The sequence below is a fragment of the Odontesthes bonariensis genome, chromosome 16 (genome assembly GCF_027942865.1).
Source record: "Odontesthes bonariensis isolate fOdoBon6 chromosome 16, fOdoBon6.hap1, whole genome shotgun sequence".
NCBI classification, from domain to species: domain Eukaryota; kingdom Metazoa; phylum Chordata; class Actinopteri; order Atheriniformes; family Atherinopsidae; genus Odontesthes; species Odontesthes bonariensis.
The window spans coordinates 5,873,658-5,900,056 of record NC_134521.1 but is presented as its reverse complement, the minus strand read 5'-3'; the positions used below and the strand labels follow the sequence as shown (position 1 = coordinate 5,900,056).

At 41.4% G+C, this 26,399-nt stretch overlaps 1 protein-coding gene across 4 annotated transcripts in view; it reads right to left on the bottom strand.

Annotated features, from left to right (window-relative positions):
* The window catches only part of rxfp2a (relaxin family peptide receptor 2a), a 75,619-nt gene that overhangs the window by 47,271 nt on the left and 1,949 nt on the right, over positions 1 to 26,399 (bottom strand). For all 4 annotated transcript variants that reach the window (XM_075487500.1, XM_075487501.1, XM_075487503.1 and 1 more), the window contains exons 2-4: positions 17,389 to 17,532; positions 7,775 to 7,855; positions 6,981 to 7,086 (exon numbers count right to left, since the gene is read on the bottom strand). In XM_075487500.1, the coding sequence (XP_075343615.1) occupies positions 6,981 to 7,086; positions 7,775 to 7,855; positions 17,389 to 17,532 (331 nt within the window). The remainder of the gene's footprint in view (positions 1 to 6,980; positions 7,087 to 7,774; positions 7,856 to 17,388; positions 17,533 to 26,399) is intronic.

The window sequence follows — 26,399 nt, the reverse complement described above, 5'->3', positions numbered from 1 at the left end:
GACCCATTGGCACCACTGGCGCGTCTTCCAGCATCTTTTAAAACAGCCCAGCTGATTAGATCTAGTCACCTACAGCTGGGACAACTTACCTGCTCACCAACTCACCTGGCCGCAGTCCTAACACACACACTAAATACGACCCTTGGGTCGTAACACCCCCACCCATAAAAACAAAACAAACCTTGGTTTGTTTTAAAAATCCAAGGGATTCCTGTTTTGCATCCCAAATGGCAAAGAGCATGAAAGGTAACCCCTCATCCCAGTCCTTACCTGTCTCATAGCAAAACTTTTGTAGCATTGCCTTTAATGTTTGGTGCCATCGCTCCAATGCGCCCTGTGATTCAGGATGATAGGCGCTGCTCACAGCATGAGACGCTCCTAAGGACACAGTCCCAGTAATTTTTCGTAGGGGAATAGCCTTTGGAAACCGCGTAGTTATCCACATTACAGTGAGTAAAAACTGGTACCCAGACTTAGTTCTTGGCAAAGGACCCACACAATCCACAATAACATGCTCAAAGGGTGCTCCAACCGCTGGAATAGGATGCAAAGGGGCTGGAGGAATTTTCTGGTTCGGTTTGCCAGCTACCTGGCAGATGTGGCACGTCCTGCAGAAACGCGCTACATCCGCCTTCGACCCTGGCCAAAAGAAATGTTTTAAAATCCTGTCATAGGTCTTAGTGATGCCTAAATGACCAGACCAAACATGTTCATGTGCCAAGGTTAGCACATGGTGCCTGTAACTGGTTGGCACTACAACCTGATGTATCCACCCCCAGTCCTCATCCGACACTCCACACTGTGGGAACCACCTGCGTACCAAGAGTCCCTCCTGCAATAAATAAACTGGCTTTTTGTTTTTGGCACCATCCTCTGCAAGCAAAAAAGCTGCAAAACACTTTGCTAAAGACTGATCAGACTTCTGAGCCCGCACCGATTCATCACAGCTCAACGGGACCGTGAGATCGGGAGTCTGATCAACCTTCTCTGTATCCTGTGGCTTTTTGTCTGCACTTTTCATGCACATATTAGACAACTTGTCTTCAGAAAAGACCGTTGCAAATAAAGAGTCTGACAGGGAAAATTCACTATCCTGCCTTTGAGCTTGTACTCGGGTGAGTACACTCACCCCAAACACATGTGGACTCACTTTGGTTGCATCGATGGGCTCAGTGTCAGGGATGGGCATGTTCACCACCTCTGGTGTGGGATACACTTTCCCACCAGCCAGATCATTTCCCATAATGAAATGAATGCCCCCCATCGGTAAACAGGCTCGAACAGCCACTGAAAAGAACCCGGTCACCAGGCTTGACCTCACATCCCGATGCATGGGAGCAAGCACACACTCCATGCCAATGCCCCTCACTATTGCTGACGAACCACAAGCTGACCTCCGACTTAGTGGTAAGACGTCTGAAAGAATAAATGATTGTGAACCACCCGTGTCCCGCAGCACATTAACTGGACACTCATCACTAGCATTTCCAGTGAGTGACACAAATGCTTTAAAAGTGAAAGGTTTAAAACATTCCTCTGACTCAAATGGAAAGTGATTGGTAGGGTGCACTGTTTTAATTAATCCCACACCCTTTGGTTTGCTTGGGGGCGCTGCCAGTTGTTTTTGTTTCAGCATTTTACAGTCAGCAACCAGGTGTCCTGTTTTAAAACAGTAAAAACATTTCCTCTCGGCCTTTGGGCTGGATGGAGAACAGGGGGCGCGCACACCTTGCTGCATCCCTCCAACTCTGTCCAGATTACGGGTCGGAGAAGATCCCAGTCTATTAAAACTGCTTTTATGAGTAAGGACAAATTCATCTGCCAGCACAGCAGCCTGGTGTGAACTGTGTTCTCTAAACTGGACCTTCGTAACGCCTACCATTTGGTGAGGATCAAGGAGGAAGACGAATGGAAGACTGCTTTCAACACTCCATTAGGTCATTTTGAGTATCTGGTGATGCCTTTTGCCCCCAGCAGTGTTTCAGGCTCTAATAAATGACGTCCTCAGAGATTTTTTTTTTTTTAATAGATTCGTGTTTGTCTATCTAGACGATATTCTCATTTACTCCCGGTCACTAGAGGAACATCAGGATCATGTCCATCTGGTTCTGCAACGGCTGTTGGAGAACAAATTATTCGTCAAGGCAGAGGAATGTGTATTCCAAGCCAAGAGAATTAGTTTTCTGGGTTTTGTCTTTGAGGTGGGACAAGTGAGGACGGATCCAGAAAAGGTGAGAGCAGTGGCAGAATGGCCAGTCCCGGAGAACAGGAAGCAGTTGCAAAGGTTCCTGGGGTTTGCAAACTTTTACCGGCGATTCATTCGGGATTTCAGCCGTGTCGTTGCCCCACTAACTCGTCTCACCTCCTCCTCTGTACAGTTTTACTGGACCCCAGAAGCAGACAAGGCCTTCTCCAAGCTCAAGCTCTGCTCACCTCCGCATCCATTCTGATCCAGCCCGACACTACTAAACAGTTCATTGTGGAGGTGGATGCTTCTGATGTAGGTGTTGGGGCTGTGCTTTCCCAGACACGGGGACAGGAGAATAAACTCCACCCCTGTGCCTTCTTTTGCCGGTTGACCCCTGCCGAGAGAAATTATGATGTGGGGAATCGGGACCTGCTAGCGGTTAAGATGGCACTTGAGGAGTGGAGACACTGGCTGGAGGGATCTGAGCTGCCATTTGTGGTCTGGACAGATCATAAAAATCTAGCATACATTCAGTCAGCTAAATGCCTCAATTCTCGGCAGGTTCGTTGGGCCCTCTTCTTCAGTCGGTTCAACTTCACACTTACATACCGACCTGGTTCCCGCAACGTGAAGCCAGATGCCCTCTCTCGGCAGTTCACATTAGAAGAGGCTTCCGCTGAGCCTGTATCCATCCTACCTGCCGGCCAGGTGGTGGCTCCTATAACGTGGGAGATCGAATCTCAAATCCAAGAGGCACAACAGACTCAGCCAGATCCCGGTGGAGGTCCCCCTAATTGGCTGTTTGTCCCAGATTCTGTTCGTTCCCCCGTTCTTCAGTGTGTACGTGCGAGTAAATTCTCTTGCCATCCGGGAGTCAATCGTACCTTAACCCTCCTCAAACGACACTTCTGGTGGCCAACTATGAATAAGGATACCAGATCCTATGTGCAAGCCTGTTCCCACTGTGCCCGTGGTAAGGCTCTCCATTCACCCCCTGCCGGTCTGCTCTGTCCTCTCCCTATTCCTGGTCGCCCATGGTCCCACATAGCTGTCGACTTTGTCACCGGCCTCTCAGAGTCTAAAGGTAATACGGCTATACTAACTATTGTTGACCGCTTCTCTAAAGCAGCACATTTTATTGCCATCCCCAAACTACCCACTGCCAAAGAGACTGCCGAATTACTTACCACCCATGTTGTTCGTCTCCATGGTATTCCAGCCGACATCGTCTCTGACCGCGGACCCCAGTTCACATCACAGGTATGGCAAGCTTTCTGTCATGGCCTAGGTGCCTCAAGTAGTTTGACTTCTGGTTATCACCCTCAGACTAATGGACAAACCGAACGAGCTAACCAGGATCTAGAAGCCTCTCTCCGCTGTGTTACTGCCTCCAATCCTTCAGCTTGGAGCGCCCTCCTCCCATGGGTCGAATATGCCCATAATTCTCTGGTCTGCTCTGCCACAGGTTTGTCACCTTTCGAGGCTTCACTTCGTTACCAACCACCTTTGTTTCCCTCTCAGGAAGAGGAATTGTCAGTCCCCTCAGTCCAGCACCACCTCCGCCGCTGCCATAACATCTGGAACAGTTCTGGAACTAAATCATATTTCAGATCAACATATAACTGTCAGGATCCCAGTGTGTCTCCCTCTTGTGGTACTCTCTTGTCTGTCTCTAGGGGGAGCTGGGAGGAGTTGGAACCACTCACACCAGTAGTCCATCAACCATCAGGACTCAAGATAAAAGACTGGCTCACTTCTCCACTTGTTGCCAGATCGTTAACGTCCTTGTGTGTGTTGAACGTCTAGCCCCTGTACCTGTTAACATTAAGGCCCAATCCCATTTCACCCCTTGGCCCTACCCCTTACCCCTTCCCCTCCGTTTTGCGCGTTCACGTGTAGGGGTGGGGATGTCCCAATTCTCGTCGGCGGAGGGGTAGGGCTAAGGGCTAAGGGCTTTGTAGCCCTTCAAACAGAGGGCTTCGGCCAGGCAGACTCCGTTTGAAGGGGTATGATATAGTAGTAGAGTACAACGCGACTACCTGTAGAACTCAAGTGTTTTTAAACATGGCAAAAGCAAAGAAAGCACCACACAAATGTAAGTAGCTCTATTTTTTTTGCCATAATTTAACTATTTTAACCGTTTTAGGTTGTGATAACTGGTGTATTGTGTGAGTTTAACATGGTGGCAATGTGTAGTTGTTTTCTGCTATAAACGCACATGGGAAAAGTCGCTATTTACATGGATTAATCGGTCAATGCATGTGAAGGTGCTGCGAAAGAGTTGTCGTTTTTGAAATTGTAACTCGAGTATTTACAAGCAATGTAGTTTCCTTTTGAGTGACGTGTGCGTCATTTCGCTACCTATTATCACAAGTATTCATATACGTGACTGTGATTCACAGGGACTCAAGCACAAACAAAGAGCCTGATCAGGTTTAGCGCCGAAAACGAAGATCGGTTTCTAAAGTCATCCCCATCCCCAAAAAGAAGTAGGAAGTCCAATCCCATAATGGATTACCTGATACAGGAGAGCCTGAAGGAGCAGAAGCGCCACGAGGAGACGGAGCAGAAAACGGAGCGCTTTTTAGCTCTGTTTGAGCGCATGAGAGACAAACTTTAAGGTGAGTTGATGCGCCATGCACCTGTTGTACACACAGCCACCACTACCGCATTCTGAAACACCTTTTTTTAAAATTTTTTACAATGGATGAAAGTGCATGCTATAATGTCATGTCGTGTCTTGTTCCCCCAGAACATCACTGAGCCCAGCACCTCCGATGTGCCATGCACCTTCGCTGTTCCTGCTCCGGTCACCCAACAATCAGCAAATCCAACGAGACAAGCAAATTGTTTCTATATTACACGATATCACAACTGTACAGTTAGAAGCACTTTCAAACACACACACACATTATCATATTCACACGCCGGCTCTGCAAGCTACCAGCTGCTCACTCACACGCGTTATTTGCATTAATGTATCATAATGTATCATTCTACATACCGTAACAAGATCCAGCAATGCTCCCAGATGTCGAAGACGCCTTCGCCTGATGGCACTCCGTCGATTCGACGCAGATATTTCTAAAAATATCCGAATAGCCCAGGAGAGCGCGAACACCACATCAGCATGCATGTTTGTTTACTTCTGGCTAAAGCTGTCGCTTTTGGTTACGTAACAACTGACGGCGCGGACTTATGACGTACGTGAGTGTGAAGGGGTGTCCCAATACGAAGGGCTAAATTTTCACCCCTACCCCTTACCCCTACGATTGAAGGGGCGAGGGTAGGGGTAGGGGTAGAAAAATAGAAATGGGATTGGGCCATAACTCTGTTTTTGCTCTGCTCAGCTCAATTCAGCTCTCCGGCTTCTGGAACCATCTTCGCCTCACCAGAAGACACTAACCTCTGTTCTGCCCTGCTCTGCTCAGTTCTACCTTGTGGATCCAGCACCATCTTCGCCTCCAACCCTCTGGAAGATATTACATCTATCCTGGAACTTGGAAGGAAGATATCACATCAATCCTGGAACTTGGAATACCCTTTTCAGCTCCTGCTGGCAGCCCCTGTGTTCCTGCTCCCCCCTGCTTTCGTATGGACAAAATAAATTAAACCTTTTTCTCATTCACCAACCTCTTGAGTCAGTTTGTCTGCATCGTGGATCCAATTTAGTGCCTGAACATGACAATAACAAAAATGTAGACAGACCTTCATTTATTTTTTATAAAAGAAATATCAGCTTATCTTGAATTTGATGGCAGCAACATGTCTCAAAAAGGTTGGGACAGGCCCATGTTCACCACTATGTATAGACATCTTGTTTGTGTGTTTTTCCTTATTCATTGATAGTGCAACAATATAATTTATTCCTCTGTGGATTAATAATATACTATTCAACTAAAGTGAAGTATGGAACCACCTGTACCACCATAGTGGTGCCATGATATGTGGGTGAATGGAACAGGTTTGGAAAACAAACTAAGTGAAAAACCTGTCAAACTGTCCTCCCTTCTCTGAACAAATGAGCAATAACTCGAGCCTTGCATCAGACTTTAAGAAAAATAAATATACACAGTGTTCACTATCTTTGCTGCCCTGCTGTTCTTGTATGTCTCTTTAGTATCCAAAGATTTTCCTGTTGGGGAGGTGGGCTCGAGATGTTGACCCCTCGTGTCTGGCTTTAATATATTTGGCGAAGCAAGCTGGTAGAATATAAAGCCAAAGTGAGTTGCACAAACGCAATCAAATTTCCTGGTAGTGCTCAATATCTGCACATAGGGTGAAAAGACACGCCCAGAATGTCAAATGCAAAGATGGGAAAAAGGATGATCAGAAAGTGATGTAAAAGTCAAATGTCTTATCAGAGAGAATGTCTTTCTGATTAGAACATGCAAAAACATCGGAGAGACAAAACGATTAAAACAAAAAAGGTGATGCAATTCTCATTGATATTGACTTAGGGCAGCTTTTTATATCGTTCTTTCACCTTTCAATAGACAAGCCTCTCTCCTGTTTCGTTAAAAAAGGGTGAAAACAGATGCCTTCTTTACATATATTTTAATTTGGATGACATTCAGTGGTTTGATGGTCAGTCCTTCTGTTGCTAACTTCATCTCCAGAACTATAGAAATACCCAGGTCCTGAATTCAGAGACTTCAATTTGGGAGTCACAAAGGTACAAGTGTCACTTCAAGTCTTAGTTAGCCCATATGACTGAGTAAAGGGATTCATGTCTACACAACACATGTACCACCAGTTAAATGCGCAATAGTGACATTCAGAGGACACTTACAGCCAGGTAACATTTGCAGAGAGAGGAGGAACACCCAGAAGGTTGACCTCCACACACTCAATATCTGTTTGTATACAGATACAAATCTCTGGATACTCCTGTAAAACTTCACACACACACACACACACACACACACACACACACACACACACACAAATAAATACATACTTTTCAAAATTTAAGTACCAGGGGTCTCATGTGAAATTGCATTACCTTTTTTTAAATTTTTTTTTATTTCCATAATATGCATGTATCCTTAATGGAGATTTTGGAATCAACATATATTTATCATTTCTAACTTTTAATCAATCTAAAATTGAATCTGACACTGAAACAAATTGTCGCTGACACCGATACTGACCATGTTAACTTTAATGGGCACTGTTAGAGATCCACAAAAGTAAGTTCTGTGGCACCCAACTTTTGCCACTATATTTGGCACTGGTTTCAGTAAAGGCAATAACGGCTTTTGATTAATCAATAAACCTCAGCTTCTTCTGTTGTCTATAGTATGGACAAGATGATAAGAATGAACTCAAGAATCCAACAAAGTATTAAAAACAACCTGCACTATACACATAAACATTTTCATCCCCTAGCACCTTTGCCACATCTCCTTTAGGTCAAGCTGAAGCTTTTTATAAGCAACAAGAAAGGAGAGTGGATATTGTCCGTTCACACACCTAAAATTGCTTACAAAACATTATGCAACAATTCTGATAATTGTTTGACTGTGTGCCAAAAGGAAAGAGACCGAATGAAGTCGTAAGCACCAGTAATACACACAGACTTACAACAGTCATTAACGAAGTGAGGCATTGCAGGTCTGTTCCAAAGTGTTTCACCAATCAAGTCTGCCCATCCAACGTTGTCACCTGCAAAGCCAAACATGAAAAAAAACACACATAATTTAGTGAGTTTATACTTTACAAACAGATAAATCTAGTGAAACAAAGGAAATTAAAAACTTGGGTGGAAGGTGATGATTGTACTGTGAGAAACATGGCAATCACAGAACAGTACAAGATGGAGGGTTGCCATTTTGTCCCAAATTTTGGATGATTTCCCTCAAGGTTTTCAGCTGGTACACAGAGGGAGTTTTTATCAAGAGAGAATGTACTGTAATGGGGACTAGATTTGCTGAAAAAAACAAAAGTTTAAGGAGGGCCTCTTAGGATTTTAATATCTTAATATTTTGGAGCATGATTATCTGTCATTTCATAAAGAATATTCACATGTAACATAAAAAGGCTTTGTCAACACAAATGCTTATATTAAGGCAAGTTTGTTTAAGTAACCTTGCAGCCGACTCTTATTCTGATGAGACAAATTAAGCAGTCCCACCTCGTTAGTGTAACTATCCCTCCATCATTAACTTTTTATGTCTGTAACCTAGCAACCAATTATGGGCAATGAACTAGACAGCACACAAATAACACAGAAGAGTTTACACGAAATACCCGATGAATATTCAGATAAGCCATTTACGATTTCATGAAAGCCAGACTTTGCATCATCTGTATAAAGCAGAGCCACGTCACACACGCTATCTCTGAACAACATATTCTGTGGGAATTCAAAGCAGCTCTGATGCTTCACTGAATCTGTGGTTGAGTCACTGGTGATGATGACCATAAATGATAGAGATATATTTTCCATTCTTGTGATGCTTGGAGAATCTATTTAAATCCCTAATTTTGTTTCACAAACATGCCAAAAGGCAGGTGACCATACATTACAATAAGAAATACATCTGGACACTCTGGAATAGATATTTGTAACAGTCTCTTTCCCAATGTTGCTTTCCCTGTTTCTTGGGTTTATCCTTGGTGCCTCGTCTTCTCTCGCTCAGTGTTTTTTGTGCGTACCTCTAGGCGTTGCTCTTCCATTTCTTCAACAAATCTACCTGTATTGTGTCTTCTGTCAGACCTGGGCTTGAAAGGAGGACTCAGATGCAGATAATCCAATTAAGGCAGAGTTTATTAGAATATTCCAACCAACATCAGTTTCAGTTTTATGCTCCTAAAATCTGGAACAGTCTTCCAGAAGATGTGAGACAGGCCTCAACTCTGACAATGTTTAAATCCAAGCTGAAAACAGTTCTATTTAGCTGTGCATATGACACCTGAAAGTATTTTATCTGCACTCTTCACTTTTAAATTAATTAATGATTATTTTTAATGGGTTTTTTATTTTTATTTTATTTTTAATGATTTTATTGCCTTCTTGTGATTTTATGTAGCTCTAAAGCACTCTGAATTACCTTGTGTACGAATTGTGCTCTATAAATAAAATTGCCTTGCCAATGCGACGTGATGAAAATAATCAGCTATGAAAATAGACTTCTACATATTATATAAAACTTAATAAATAAAAGAGGACAAAACAACTTAAACTCACTCTGGTATTAGGAGGGCAATAAACTAAGAACTATAAACCAAAAATCACTCCCTAAGGAGGAAAAACAATTAAATGCACTCCTACAAAACCGGAGGCTCTACAAAATCTTGAAACGTAATCTATAACGAAAAATCACTCCTAAAGGAGGCTATCAAAAATGGCTGTGAAAAAAAATCACTCGCAAGGAGGCTAGGAATGGAGGCTTGGAAAACGAACGAGCAAGGCAAGGATTTCTGTGGCTGTGGCAGGCTTGGGTGATCGACAAGACGAAACACTCAGGCACAAGACAAAGGGAGACGCAGACTATAAGACACATGAGGGCAATGGGAAACAGGTGGACACAATCAGGAATCAGGGAAGACACTCCAACGGGTGAGACATGAGGAAGGGCAAGTGACCTGAAACAAGAGGAGAGTTACTCTTCAAAGTAAAACAGGAAATGACAAAACATGGGGACAAGACAAAAACCCAACTTGACCTCACCGTGTGACATCTTCTAAATCCAATCTTCAGACTGAAAGCCTTGTTCCAGTCAGCAGCCCTGCCATCATCCCTGCGTACTTCCACTACACCTTCTCAAAGGCGGTGCAAAATGTTTGTCAAATAAAGAAAAAAAACCTCTGGTTTTGTGCCATCGTTTTTTCTCTTATTTTCTTTGATGAGAGAGTAATGATCATTATGGTTCAAAAGCTCAAACAATCACTGCTGCCTTGGATCCAGTGCAACGTATGATTCTAAATCATTTGTGTTTGTCATTGTCACTGTGGATTAACGATGATAAAACACAGGAAAATGCAGCAATGTTTGTATATGCTACTTTAATCAGCAAGAAAGGAGTAAGGTGCTACCTTACCTTACCTTACCTTTCTCTTCAAAGAGAATAGAGAATAGATAGACACAAGGGGGAAGGGACTACACACTAGGTAAGACGTTTTTTAAATTTTTTTATTAATCCTTAAATAACATTGCCTCCTGTGCAATCGGAATTCTGTTTTCTGGCTGGAGATGGACCGGGGGAGTTCAAAATTTCACATATTAAATGGGTGGAGTCACCGATGATGATTATAATAACCATATAATGCTGTAAATGACTTAACAAGAAGGAATGCAGCAAGTAAAAGTGACTTATAAAAGCTACAATAATAGAGATGCCTAATAAAGACATTGCCAGAGGCTTTAACAAAGACAAATATTTCAAGGAAGGATTTAATGTTGGCTGAAGACTTAGTGGGCAGAGAGTTCCACTAAAGAGGGGATGCTTGTAAACAAAATTACACTAGCAGAGGTCGAGCATGAACCGAATTTCCCATGCTTTTTGTTAAAAAACCGCAACATTTTCTCATATCGTAGGCTATAGTGCTGCAGGGGTTTATGCAACTTTCTGACTAAATTGCAACAGTAAGTTTTAGTTCCAATCTCTTTAGAAAAGCCTAATACTCTATGATTGATCACCTGATTGAATGCCAGACAGCTGCTCATACCTTCTTTGAGGTCTGGGAAACTAGCAACATAGCAGGCATTACGCATATGTGTAAGGAAAAGTCTGGGAGTCTCTTCTTGGGAGAATGGCTCCCTTTGGTTTGGACATTGGACTTCACAACTTCGGAGGCAATGGGAAAAACCTAATATGCTTAAAATAACCTTTTAAAAAAACAATTTACATATATTCTCCCAAATGTGTCCAAGATGGAGAAACAAAGCAACTAAAACAATTCTTGTGTGGATGCATTTCTTTGCTTTTGTTTTGCTTTCTTTGTGCATGATGTTGTGCATCACACCCACTGTCTTATCAAACCATATACATGAGCCTGAGTGTAGGCTTGACCTAAATCTAGATGTGCACCTCTGGTTAGAGTATTGGAGTTCCTATACCTAATAAAATCCAGACACCGAACTCTAAAATTAGCTGTGCACGGCCCTGTTTTTCTACAAATCACAGGAAGGTCTCACGCTGAGCAGGATTATTTTGTTCAACACACGTGGTTGCATGGAAAAAATAATTAAATAATGGGCTTTATATGTACTGTAAATGTCAAATTCTTTCAGGACAAAAAGATTGCAGTGCACTTCTGATAGCACTAAACTTAGAGTCTTGCTCATGCAAATTCCTAGGTTTCCATGGAAACTTGTTTTAACTATTCAACAGTACCTTTAAAAAAAAAAAGAAGAAGTTATTTTGTAATGCATTATGGAGTTAGACAGTTACACAGACGCTGGGGGCATGCCAGAAATGCCAAATCCACGACACAGTGGAGGATTCGAAGTTGATTAAGAAGAATGACTAATAAGTATGTTTGTCACATAGGTTACGGCCGTGTCTCAGAACAGAAAACGCTGCTCATTTAGATACCAATTTTTCTTTACTTGCGAATCATTTTAATCATTTGTGTTGGGCCATTCCTTGTGATGTGACAGCCTCAGAGCGTATATTTGTTTTAAGAATTCCTTTTTATCAAGACAGTGTGGCACAGCCAGGCACTGAGTACAGGCCTGCTGAGGAGGCGCAATACAGCACAAAAATACTCTCTAATTACCAGCAAGAAGGCACAACCACAGTCACACAGAGACTAATTAAAGGCACCATTTTAATTTGGATGATATGAAAAATAAGCCTACCCTGTAGACAAAATAGATTGTAGATCGATTAAGTCCCAATATCAGGCAGTAAGACTGATGTGTTCCTCCACAGGAGAATAAGTCAGGGAAAAAGCTCTTAGTTTTGAGGGTCCTGCTCAGTAGCCTATATTTTTCAGAGCATACAATACTCGAATTGCCAAAAAATGGTTGGATAATGATATTTATGCCATTATACCAGAATCAGGGTTTATTTATAATCAGAAGCAACCATCTGCCATCATTTGAAGACTGCACAGTGTTGCACATTCAATGAAGATGGCACCTAGAAGAGTGACTTCAATGTATAAAACTGATTAAACAAATCTGCATTGACGTTTTTAGAAAAATAACATCTGCGTTTACAGACTGACATTTATGATCCAACATAGAGTTTTGGTTATGTGGCGTATATCTCTGTCTGGTCTGGTGAAGGGAACAAAATGCCCAAAGTATCTGTTATTAAAAAAATCCATGCTTGTTTGTTTTGGACTTACATTGGTGTGAATTTATGTTGCTTTTTTTTTTTTGTTTGTTTTTTGAGCGGTAGTTTCAAATTAGAACTCTAATTAATGAAAATGAAAATAGCCCATTCTCTGAGAATTTATGACAAATTGGTTGAATATTGTAAAGAAAGGTAAACACCAGAATGGCTGACAGAACAGACTCACTATTCAGTAGAAAGTGAGTTTTGTCTAAAAGAATATTGGTGATTGGTAAGTACAGGTTGTGTTCAGGGCACATGGTGAGCTTTTCATTTTGTTCATGCCTCTACCGCTTTACCTTTGCCTTAAGGCTGAGTTATACTTCTTTTTACTGCCCTTGCGCTTTCTTCTTGCGTTTATGTAAATGGCTCGAGACGTTTATACTTCATTTAGCTTTGCCGGCGCTTGCGTGTGCTGTGTGGCGATTCACCGCCAGGACAGTAGGTGGAGTAGCGGGTTTTTTCAATGACAAGCCTACTACAATGAAAGGAAATTCACCGCCAGGACCTCTTCAAGTGGAGTCATGCTTCTTCTTCTTGTAAATAGCCGTTATTTTGTCAGATTTTCAACACCTTGGCGGTCTAAACGACTACTTTCTTGCCTGAAAATGTTTCAAATGTTGCTAAAGTTATATATTTACAGAGTTTATAGCTCAAGGGAAATCAGCTTTTCAGGCCGGCTGATTTCGACTCTGGCAGGAGTGAAGTGCACTGTGTGTAAACGCTCTGCATACTGTCAGATCGATGAGTATGCCGTTTTCAAGTAGTAGGCTTGCGTCTTTTCTTGCGTAAAGTTTAGAAAAATGAGGTGACACACGCAAGCTCGCAATGGGGGGCTTGCAACCGCGCAAGGGCTTGCGTTTCTCCTTGCGTCTTGCTTTGCGTCTTGCGTTACCGACTATAAACCAGGCTTTACTGATCATCCCCCATGTCCCTCCCAAAAATCCCGGCATTTTTTGCTAGAGAGCCAAATTCAAAATGGCGCCCGGCGCCATCTCTAAAAAATAACTTTTGATCTGGATGACCTAGAATCATGTATGAAGGCACTTTTTCATACAAGTCAACCATGAGGATTCCTAATCTGACATCATTTTGATATTACACCTTTGTTTTGACCGCAAAATTCAAGATGGCTGCCATCTAGTACAGTGGTTCTCAACCTTTTTAGGCACCCAATGCTCTCAAAGCAGTGATCAACCTGGTTGAAGACAGTCAACTTGTGAAGCTCCCCGAGCTGCTAGAACACTGTGTTGTTGAGGAATGTGTGGCCTTATTCAACCCCAATGGCACATACAGGATGACGCAGAAGAGCAAGCTCATCCAGAAGCTCTCCCTCCAACCTATTGTGATTAAAGATCCCTATGTTGCTCTAATTGACATTGGCATGATCTGGAGGATGGCAACTCCATCAGAAGAAGATCGGCAGACACAGGACGGCACCCCTTACAAGTGGTCGGGCTATGTCCAAAAGGTGTCATCCATCACCCTTGCCCGCCATTCTCATGCTCACCGTATCATCTGTGTCAATGATCCCTATGATACAACATACTCAACAAAAGATGACGAGCGAGACCTGCGCATACAGGGTAATGCACATGTACCAAACATATACATGAAATTGGATGACACCTTCCCATCTGCCAAGGCTTTCAAAACACTACTGTGTAGTGTCAGCAACAAGAAACGGTTGCAAAAATTAATATGCAGCCACCTGACTGACCTGGCACAGAGAGTGAAGGTAGAGATTGTCTACTCTTTTGGACCCGTATGCATGAACCTGTCAACCCAACAACTGATGGAAGACTACACCATTGAGCAATCTGAAGCTGACACCATCCTCTTCACTGTTTATGATGTTCTACGGCAGTCAGGTTATAGTGGCCCTGTTGTTATTGATGCAGCTGATACCGATGTCTACGTCGCAGCATCAGTCATCTCACGGCAGCTTCCTGGCATGCTATGCATAAAGAGAAACAAAGAGACAGTCCTCTGCCGTGATCTGTTGACAGAAGAGATGGCAGACTGCATTGTGCAGCTACACTGTTTTACCGGCTGTGATGCCAACTCAGGGTTCTATGGAAAAGGAAAATCATCAGTGTATGAGAAGGTGGAAAAGAGCTCTGTGGCATGGCAGCAACTCTCCCGGTGTGGAGACAGTCTTCACCTTGAAGAGGTAGTACAGTTCACGAGACAAGTGATCTATGGAGACAAGAAGAGTAGCACCATGGCTGAAGCCCGTGCTTCCAAGTGGAAGACCATGAAGAGAAAGTCTTTTATCAGTCTCCCTCCAGATGCAGACAGCTTACGCCAACACTGCCTCCGTGCCAACTACTTGGCATATCTAGTGCGCCACCCCTCACTGAAGGACCACCCGTCGCCACTTGGACATGGTTGGGAGTTGGTGGGTGGTCGCTGTCGTCCTGTCCGCCACACTCGACCTGCTCTCCCCACACACCTACCTGCACCAGGGCCGGTTGAAGAGGACAAGGAAGTTGAGAGAGAGGAGAATGAGGAAGAGGATGATGTTGTACAGAGGAGGGTGGAGTCATCTGAATCCGATGATTCAGAAAGCAGTGACTCAGAATTCTCTGACTGATACGTCTTTTGTGTTGTTTCGGGTGTTGCCGTTATTGGTGACGATAACTACCTATCCACATAATGCAGCAGGTGGTACCTCTGATGTGCGTTAAAAAAAACTAAAAAAACAAAACCTCTCCGGGAACCGTCACCTTAACGTGGTGGAGGGGTTTGTGTGTCCCTATGACCCAAAAGCTATGTTGTCTGGAGCCTTGTGCTCCTGGTAGGGCCTCCCATGACAAACTGGTCTCTGGTGAGGGGCCTGACGAAGAATGATTCAGGGCAGGGCGGCAGGCCCTAAGGGGGCAGTCCCCCCAGCTAGCTAACTGGCTATTTTCACTCTACTGAATGCCGGCCATCTTGAATTTCAATGTCAAAACTAGGTTTGATGATTAAAATAATGTCAGATTCAGAATCCTTATGGTTGACTTGTATGAAAAAGTGCCTTCATACATGATTCTAGGTCCCCAGTCCAAATATGACTGTTTTGGGGGGTAACGGCCTAAAAAGGTTGAGAACCACTGTACTAGATGGCAGCCATCTTGAATTTTGCGGTCAAAACAAAGGTGTAATATCAAAATGATGTCAGATTTGGAATCCTCATGGTTGACTTGTATGAAAAAGTGCCTTCATACATGATTCTAGGTCATCCAGATCTAAAGTTATTTTTTAGAGATGGCGCCGGGCGCCATTTTGAATTTGGCTCTCTAGCAAAAAATGCCGGGATTTTTGGGAGGGACATGGGGGCTAAATCTTTTCTAAAGGGTCCATAGAGGTCAAATCAATCATCAAAACATTGTTGCCAGAGGACGGTCACAGAACCTCACATTATGACCCGACTATGACCTGCTTCTCTTCTCAATCACCCGTTTTCGAGCAGGGTGGTTAAGAGCTAAGATGGTTCTGGGAAACTTCTCTCAAGTGTATTCTCAATTTCTGCAGAGGAACACAGTACAGGGAGACAGTTTATCTTTAGAAATACTAACTAGAGTTGGCCAAAAATCCAGAGAGATCGCAGTAGAGCAACAAGACAATCTGGGAACTAAAAGGAGTGTAAATCAACTGTGGTTGCCTTTAATGAAATACTGTTACATTCAGAATAAAGCGACTGCCAACTTTTGGCTTGTGATTAATACTGTGATAAGTTTCCATTGCTCATCAAACCCAGCACACAGTGATCTGGTAGTTCCTGTAAAAACAAAGCCAATAAAAAAAAAACTGAAATATTTACCTTTCTTCCATTGAATTAATTGCCACAACATGAACTCTGTGATGCGAGCACCTGTTATAATTGTGTCATCAGTGGGTTATGATGGGCTTTCTTGAGGAAGAAGCCTGCAGTCATCATTTATTAAACACTTAAGCCAGATAACACAAAAGCTTTTTCGCCACTGCATCATGAATTTTATACACTCTGACAAGAATGACTCTTGTGGCAACACAAAACAGCCAGGTGTAAATTATGGGATCCCTCTGTAAATTGATATGCACTAAAATCCCACTTTGATGTTGTCAGCGACAGGCTCACTGATCGAGCAGCTTTTTCTCCTGTGACTGGAGGGAGCAGCTCTGAAACGCGTGCTTTTGTCTGTGTTTGATATGTTAAGCTAGTATTTGTGGAGATTAAACTACTCCAAAGGACTCTGATGGGATTAGTTTTTGTTGTGAATGAGCCTATGAGCTTGAGTTTGTTGCTGTGGCTTTGACATAGTTACTCTAATCGTAGCTATATCTAAATTTGTTACGAGCTAAGATCCAGGGACAGATATTATATCTCCATGTACATATCAGGTCACCTGTAAAGTTAAATATTTCCATTTTCAGTTTCTCACTGACGCACATGTTTCCTTGTGTAGTTTATCCTTTCTGCCTCTGAGTCTCGCTTATTTACTTGCATAGCAAAGAGGCCACAACGGGGTAGAGCTGCACAGAGGTAAAACGTTTAGAGAAAAACTATCCTTTTATCTCTCAGAGACGTAGTGCATTTGTATTTTTATTTTCTTTTTAAAGTTATCCCTTTCTCTTCTTTGAATTTACACAGTAAAACCTTCACAACAAACAGTTATAAGGAGTTCTGTGAAACTTAAACACATCTGTTTTGCTCCTTTTTTACGTTTTTTTTGTTTGTGTGTGTAAATTTTGCTTATTTTGCTGCACTGATATTTTTGCGCTGTGCAGACGGAAGCATGGTTGCACCTACTTATAGGGATAACCCCAATGGAAACAGAAATAAATAAACATCCTACATTTTCAGCCATGAGAATTTCCTGGTCACCTGAATGTTTGTGCTGATTTGTAAATTACCACTGTAACAGATTAGTAACGCACACTTACCACAGCGCCACTCGTCAGCTCCATTTGGGCAGTCTGTGTGTCCGTTACACTGCAAAGCCTGAGGGAGGCATTCACTCATGTTCCCACAGGGGAACTGGCCGAGGGGACACCGGGCCTCTTCTTCCACCTTGCTGGCCTCCAGTACTGAGAAAAAAAAGATATATATATGTATAAAATAGGAACGATCACTCAAGGGAAAGCAGTTGCATTCCCTTCATTGTTGGCCAGGTGATTGATCTTATTTAATCGGATAAAGGCAACACCACCATCCCACAAACGCTGGATGGAGGAGGTGATGGCACACCCTAAATTAGAACACCTTAGATATACGCTGCAGGGCAATACAAACAGATTCTCTAAGATCCGGCAGCCTTTTATTTCTCATTTTGAACAGGAGCTCTCCTCTGCTCCAACATAGCCCCCCCCCCTTTTTTTTATTTAAATTTGTTTTAAAATCCATGTATTTATTTTTATTTTAATTATTATTGTATTATTGTTGTTATTTTCTATTTGTTTATTTATTTTAGAGTGTCTGGGCCACATGGGTGGTGGTATGTTTGATGTTTTGTATTTGGGTGATTGGTCTTGTTGTTGTCTGTCTGTAGTTGAGACAGATATTTGTGTGTGTATCTTGGGTCCTGTTGTTTTGTTGTTGATGGGATGTTTGTTGTTTGAATGGAAAAATAAAAACAAAAAAAAAAAATCAATAAAAACACTTTGATTATTATTATTATTATTATATATAAAATAGGAAGGAAAGAAGGAAATGTATTCAATTTTTTGTATTGTTATTTCTAAGTGACACAGAAATAGAACCCCCCCCCCCCCCACCCCCCACCCCCCCAAAAAAAAACATTAAAATCTCAGAGAATATTAAAACAAAATGACTTTTTATTTAGAATGGACTTTATCCTCCAACAAAGTCAGTGTACTGTAAGAATAAGAAATCTCTTACGATGCATCTTATGGTTCATGTCTTGAACATATTGCACAGCCCGTTTTTTCTTTCAAATTTTACATTTAATTTGCCTTTACTTTCTTGTTGTTTTTCTTTCACTTGTGTATCGTCAATGTCACTCAGATGTCCACGAATGTCTGTCCTAAATTTAGAAAATGCACAGATTGCTGCATTAATATAAAGGTCTATTTAGCCACAATATGACCATTGTGTACACAATAGCAAATCTCTCAACATGTTTATCGTCAAAAAACACCAAAAGTAGTGCAATATTCTTGATACTTGATTGATCCCCGTTTATCCAGTGTTGTGCCACAAGACGCATCCCTGCTGTGAATGGAGCTCTGTTGCTTTTGAAAACAATCACCCAGAAAAAAACACTGTTAGACCTCTTTTTTCTATCCAAGGATGTGGTGAGATTTGTAGCAGTGGCCATTTCCTGTAGAAGAAGATAGCAGAGAGGTTTCCCTGCAATGTTCCTGCAATTTTTGTTTAGAAGTGATTGTTTTGAGAGGTTCGTGCAGCTAACATTTAGGAAAAAAAGTTTTAAAAAAAAGACGAGTCAAAATACCTGCTTTTTTTTTAAGGTGGATGTAACTTAACAGAGCATGAGCTCATCCTAGCCTTCCATTGTCTACATGATCGGTCACATGCTTGGCAAAAAAACTGATATTAGTGTGTGTTTCACAAGGAACGTACAGGATAACACTGGGGCTGAAAATCACGATAAATCAGTTAATCAGTTGTTTGGGATGTGAGCCAGAAAGCAGTCCAAAGTAGCATGAAACAGTATGACATTTGTACATGTATTATACTGATAGATAATTAGAAAAAACAACAGGTAACAAAAAACAACTCTTTCCTTCCAGAAGTTATGAAACCCCTTGTGCTTTATTTTACAGTTTCCTGTCTGTTATTTGAACTGTTATCTGTAAACTGTATTGTGAAAAGTGTTAAACTAGTGTGGATCAACAGCATTTTTCTTCAGAATTATTTGATTTTGTACAAACCTGTCAGATAAAAAAATGTGTGACTGCTTTATAATTTTAGTTCAAAAGAATATTCTTAAGAGGGTAATGAGTTCCTTTAGCTTTTTAAATGCTGCAGTCTCACGGTTGCTGATCCTGATGAATGCCTGAGGGCCAATACATAATTTGTTTAAAACATAAATTCATATGGAGCCTATCTACCTTCTTTTTATTCTTACTTTAACCCCTAGTGTGAACTGCTTTTCTTATTTCCTATCGATTTTACTGCTGTCATTTTTTTTTTGGCTCGGAAAACAAGACAGAAACAAATTTTTTACCATTTTTTTTCCAGATGCAGTAAAGTTGCTACTCTTCTCACAGCCTCTCTCCTGACGCCAAACAAAAGCCAACATAATGTGGCTTCCCTTAGTGGCCGTAGACAGAAAGTAATATTCTTTACTTTACTAAACTGAGCATACAAAATATATATATATTTTCAATTTACTTACATTTGCACATTTTAGTTAATTTGTGTGCACAAAATAAGAGTCGATACCAGGTGAGCACAGCAGGGCAGCATGGCTCAAAAATAGAAAGAAAAACCTCCCCATAAAAAAGTGCTTTGTCATTTTTAGGCAGATCTCTTAAAACTCTTTCCCACGAGTAAGACGTAAATTGTAACCTCATAAAACCACATTTCTCTCTTTTTCCTTCTGACTCCCTTCTTGCCGAGTAATAACTCATTTTAATAATCTTGTGTCGGGGCAGAGAAAAGTCACATTCTGCATCGACATCTATTCCTCTGGAAATAGAGGGCTGCATGCTAATCTGTAAATCAGAGTTTCAATCCCCGCCTTCCTCACTCTAAATGTCAAAGTCGCTTTGACAAGACATCGAAGCCAACATGTGTTTGATGGAGAAAAGCACAAGGGAAGCACAACGAGAGTGAATGGGTGAAGGCGCCTTGCAGTGTCGAGCTTTAATTCGAATTATTTTTACAGTGTTTGAGACTTCGGTGCTGGCTGTTACAACTAAACAAAAGTTAACTGTAATAATATTCTTAGTGCTTGAGGTTAGAGGGAATATTTACAATATTGCTGTGTGACCTGGCAACAAAATAATAAGAAAACAGTAATGTGCCTCAGGGGACACGGCGAGCAGCAGGACACCAGAATAAATGAAATCTGATGAAAAATTCATTTCTGACTGTAAGTATGATCCAAGAAACAGAAATGCATGGCAAAAGCAGCACGCTGTCAATGATTGTAGAGACACATCCAAAAAATCACAAACCGTGTTTTTAGTGGACATTATGTCTTTGGAAGAGAAGAAAGCTTTCATTTTTCAGTCATGGGGGATTAAGTTGAAAGGCAGACAGTTCAGAGCAGACTGCATTTTCTCTTATTTTGTGCACACACTTAATGAAAAGCAAAGGATAATGCTAAGACATGCAAACAAAATAAGTGAAATGTTTGAGCGAAATAACAAATGGATAAAACAAATATGAAAACAGAGCAAATGAACAGTGCTTTGTGCACTCAATGTAGTGAAACATGGCATCAAAGGGAAAAACAAACCTTAAACTGACACAGAAGGGCTCCAGGTGGTTGTTTCTTTCCCTATTCCCAGAAAAGAGTTGGCTACTAAACGACAATATTCATTTCTGATGCTTTTGAGGATATTAAAGTGATGAACAACCCCCCCCAAAAAAAATGAAAAGTGAAATGCTCAGCAATAAAAGAACAGGATAGTGTGAATATGAGACAGTTCCAGTATGAAAATGTATCATATTTAAATATTTGATGAGGCTCATCGCGATTAAGTTTCATGAATTTGTTATAATTATAAGTTGATTGCTTCTCTTGGATCTGGTAATTACAATTCATCTTGAATAAAGAACAAATAGCTGAGTGTATTTACAGCATTTGGTATTTCTTCAACCCTTTGTCTTAAATGATTGCTCAAACAATGAATGTTCACATTTAAAACAGTATTCTGTTTACCATATTGTAATTCTTATATGGTTTTTACATGAGTTGCATTTAAGATATTCCCTTTATGTTTCCATTTACATGCTAAAATGCATCAGCTAATTAATGACTCAAAACCTCATTTATCGATATCCTTCAAAACAGAAAGCATTACTCTGTTTTTTCCCCCAAAGAGCGTCTACTACTAAGACTCATATACTCTACATAACTTCATTTGAATATCTCTCATTCTGACTATGACCTTATTTGGGTTACAGTGATCTGAAAATGTAGCAATATGGTAGTATCTTATTCTGGATGATGTGAACACATAATCTATAATTGAGCGGCTAAACATACTCAGGGCCACTTTACACGGAAACGAAAACGGGTTAAAAACACAAAACCTTTTTGCGGATGCACTATATCGTTTAGATGGTAACGGCGTTTTGGGGGCATGAAAACGCAAAAAAGTTAAACCGCCCTCCAGAGTGGAATTCTTGAAAACGCTCCACTGTCGCGCCACCGTGTAAAGGATGAAAAACGCAAAACTGCGTTTCGTCACATAGAAGTAGAAAGACTTGGTCTTGGTAGTGTTGCCACCTAGCCATCTGGCGTGTTTACTGCATCGATAAATATGAAACGTCACACACTTTTGCGTTTCCGTATGCACGCAGATTTTCACCCTAAAACGCTCGTCTAAATGCAGATTTAAAAGTGAAAACGAAACGCCACTTTTGCGTTTTGGTTTCAGATCGTTTCCGTGTAAAGGTAGCCTCAGTTAGTACACCTATTTAAGTAAGTCCTCTCCTGTTAGTGCTGCTGATTGCCAGGAGTCAAGATGTGGACGCATATCTATGGTAGGCAACAGTACCCAACAGTTCTGCCCCTGTGGTCAAGAGGCATAAAAACTACTGTCGTACCGCAATATGTCAACCTGCAAAACCTGACTTGATAACGCTTTGTTTGTATGTCAAAGATCTACTTCTATTTGTGGTCATTACTGTACTGCAACTCTAAGGCATATTTTGTCAGGTTGTAAGGTTAGTCCGTCACAAGGCCGGTATACATGGCGACATGACCAAGTATTAAGAAGCTTAGCTGCAGGTATTGAAGATAAACGAAGGCAGGTAAACTTAGGAGGGTCTAAGATGAAGAGAGTGGCAATTCAGTTTGTTCAAGAGGGGGAGAAAGTTAATAAGACGATAAGGAGGCACGGCAGCTAGGAGGATGCTTGTGATTGGGAGATGCAGGTAGATTTAGGAAATAAGCTTGTTGTTCCCCAGGAGATAGCCTCTACAAATCTAAGCCCTGATAAAGTCTTGTGGTCTAGGAGTAGAATGAGAGTCTATTTCATAGAGCTGACTGTTCCTTGGGAGGAATTAGTGGTAGAAGCATATGAAAGGAAAAAGCTTAGATATGTGGAGTTGGGGGCAGAAGCAGAGCAGCGAGGATGGAAAGTTAGAATCTGTCCAGTGGAAGTAGGATGTAGAGGATTTGTTGCAAAGTCTGTTGTCTCATTGTTGAGGGAGCTGGGTGTAAGTGGACAGAATGTGAGGAAAATAGTGAAAGAGCTGTCAGATAAAGCAGTAAAATCCAGTCAGTGGATTTGGATTAGAAGAAGCAATAGTAGCTGGGGGCCCAGCAGGGGGAGCACTTAGGGTAAACAGACTCTTGGAAGAAGCAAAGACGAAATTCAGGATATTTAAGTGGAGGGTTTGGCCCATGTGATCCTTTTGAAATCAGGCGGCCATTTTGGGTGAGTTGGCTTTGAGTGAGTTGTATGGCTTAGTTTTTGCTGGCATTTTTGCTGATTATAGGTCTGTTTAGGTGAGTTTGTCTGTTGAATCTGCTAGTGTGTCTGCTAGTGTGTCTTGTCCTGCCTCCACCTCTGGCACCCTCTATACTTTCATTACCCCCTACCCGAACCAGGGTTTGCATCCCCACCCCGCTGTGACTGGTGTGCAGTTGGTGAGAGTGAGTTGTATGACTTTGTTTTTGCTGGCATTCTTAGTGACTGTAGGACTGTTTAGGTGAGTTTGTCTGCTGAATCTGCTAGTGTGTCTTGTCCTGCCTCCACCTCTGACACCCTCTATATTTTCATTACCCCCTACCCGAACCAGGGTTTGAATCCCATTCCTACTTATCTTTACCTCTTCTATTTCTACCCCCTACCCGAACCAGGGTTTGTATCCCCACCCCGCCATGACTGGTGTGCAGTTGGTGAGAGGCTGGGGTAGCTTGTGGTTGTGGAAAAAAAAGATGGTTGTTGTGGTATGAAGGGCAGTGTTGGCTGGCATTAGGGGGGTGACTCTGGGACGCCAGTGGTCATTGTCTAGCCTCCTGGAGGTGTCGTGGGCCCAACTAGACGAAACAGTGATGGAAGGAGGTTCCCACCTGATGACCCCAATGATATGTTGGTCAGCACTGCTCACTGGTCTATATAGGGAGTATAGGGAATTACTCACTGAGTCTGGTCAATGCAGTTCATTCTAAATTCTAACATGAAGCCAATGAAGATGATTTAATAACAGGAGGAGTTGCAATAATCTCCAGTTGTGGATCCAGATCTGAATCGACATCAAAAGTTAATCACAAGTTTGGCTATGCTTCAGTTCTGTTAAAATCTTCATGCAAATCTGTGCATAGCTTTAGGAGTAATCCTGCTACGAAACAGACAAATAACATGAGCCAACAACATTTCCTCCTTGGCAGAGGTAAAAAAAAAAAAGCTTTTGTTTCAGATACATGTGTCTGAGGCACGTTTTATAAAAACCATTGTAGTGTTTTTGCTGTGATCACATCTCCTTGTGACATATCAAAGGGACACTTCTGACTGGTCAAGGCATGATAAAAAAAAATAAAACAATATGAAAATCTACTTGTTCTCCTTTTTATCTCATTCTCATTCTTCATATCGTATTCTATTTAATATCAGCCTTTTCCTCAACCACTCCCTGTGAGTCAGTAGCTGACTCAGCTTTTTTTTGGTCGATTCTTTCCATTTTAACTGCACATTTGATTTTCATTCATAAGAAACACTGAAGATCCTTCCGAAAAAGATTTAAAAACAGATTTAGAGCGTTCAGAGTTTCACGTCTTCCTGTCGGGTGACCTATTGAAAGTCTTGGAGTCAAAGCAATCTGCTTTATGAAATGAAATGTGAGTTTGAGTGGTGACACGCTTTTCTCCAATATGAGGCACCACCAGGATATGATTTGAAATCATATGCTGAAAATGATAGAAAAGTGCTCATAATAAGTTTAAATGACCTGCATGATATTCCAACACTGTTTGCACAACACAAATTCAAAAGATTTTAAAGCTCAAAGTCCGCATTTCACTCGAATACTCAGTGTTACATTTAAAAGGTTATGCAACGAAGAACAGGGCCAGTATCTCAACAAATCTGTATCAATTATCATGAGTGGTGTTGGCAAGAGCCGTCACACTGAACAGACAAAGAAGGGCAAATAACTCATAAAAAATAAATCAACCAACCAAATTAAATTGTTTTTATACCCGTTTTATTTGTGTGGAATGCAGGAATAGGCGGACACAGATGCGTGGTTCTAAGCTATGCTGCCCCATAACAACGTGAGACGGCAGAAAACATTGGACAAAACACTCTACTCACTCACTACCGAATGTGTAATTGCTATGTTGCTTCACAATACAGCGGATTCACCGTTAAGATTTAGAAGTTGCTCAGTTACAGCACTCTCTGAGCTCCACGTTTGTTGCATGCCTATGTTTGATTTTTGAAATCATGACATACCCATGTTTTCCGAGATGTGAAACCCTCCCACAAGCTGAACATTTTTTTAAATGACTACATTTTCAAGGCTCCAAAACCATTACATGCCTATGTTTTCCTTTACAAATTTGCCACACGATTATCCAATGTGATATTTTGCATCTATAACATGTTTCAAAATGATTAAAAGGAGTAAGGAAGGTGTGGAACGAGGCATTATATTATGTCCAATCCCACTATCAAGTGTTGTCCAGGGAATTTTCACTTTGCTGTCATTGTTCAGGGTTAGGCATTAAAAAGATACATGGTTGGGGATGGGTACAGACTGGCAATATGTCACATGCACATTGCCCATACAAAAAAAACAAAAACAAGCGATGTGAAACATAGCCATATCTGAATACTTGCACTTTCTTTGTGATATTGGTACATTTTGGATTTGAGAGCAGAAAAACCCATTAGATGTTTTCAAAAGCTCCTTTAATATCCACATTGGAATAATGTTTGATTCCATTAATCGTTTTATTTTAGCATCATATTTTAATATCAGGATAATGAAGAAAAAAAAAACAGCTGTGAAATCTGCTTAAACTTTGAAATACAGCAGCGGTTCCTCTTTTGTTTGTGTTTAATCCGTTGCTGCTGTTACTCTCCCTTACTACGGAGGGTTGTTTTGTGTGGAATTGGTAACAAACGGTAAGAAAATAAGTCTCCCACTGCACACTGCTAAAAGCAAATTAGTGCGTTTACGAGTGAGCGAGAAGCAGCTTCCATCAAGGGATTCATATTCTATTACCTCCTTGTGAGCTTATGAGCTGTAATACGAGGACTGGTTCGCTTGCACATCGGATATATTTCAATTACTAGGAGAGTCTGGCAAATCTCCCACCTACACTGAAACAATAATAGATAGTAATCGGCCTACCTGCCTCTTGAATGTCTTCCTGAATGTTGAGAGCAGATTCAATTTGGCACAGCTCCACTTAAAATATTAGCTAAATATAGCCAAAAAAATATTCAAACTGACATCATGCAGCCTCCATGGCACATTAATTGAGAGGGTGTCTGCACTGCATCTGGATGCCTTTCGCAAATAAGTACCTATGGGGGCATGTGCCAACATCAGAAACATGTCAACATATTTGCCACTGAAGTGCCAAACTGAGGATGATTTTTATTCATGTTTTAAGACATCATTTCGATTGGCAAGCATTAACTTAGTCAATTCAATTAGCAACTTTTCTGCCCAAATTAAGAAAATGTGCAAGAATAACCGATCTACAAGTGACGGCCTTCAAATCAGTGCTACTTTGTGTTCACAAGCAATCCTATCAAAAAACGTGACCCAAAACAACGAG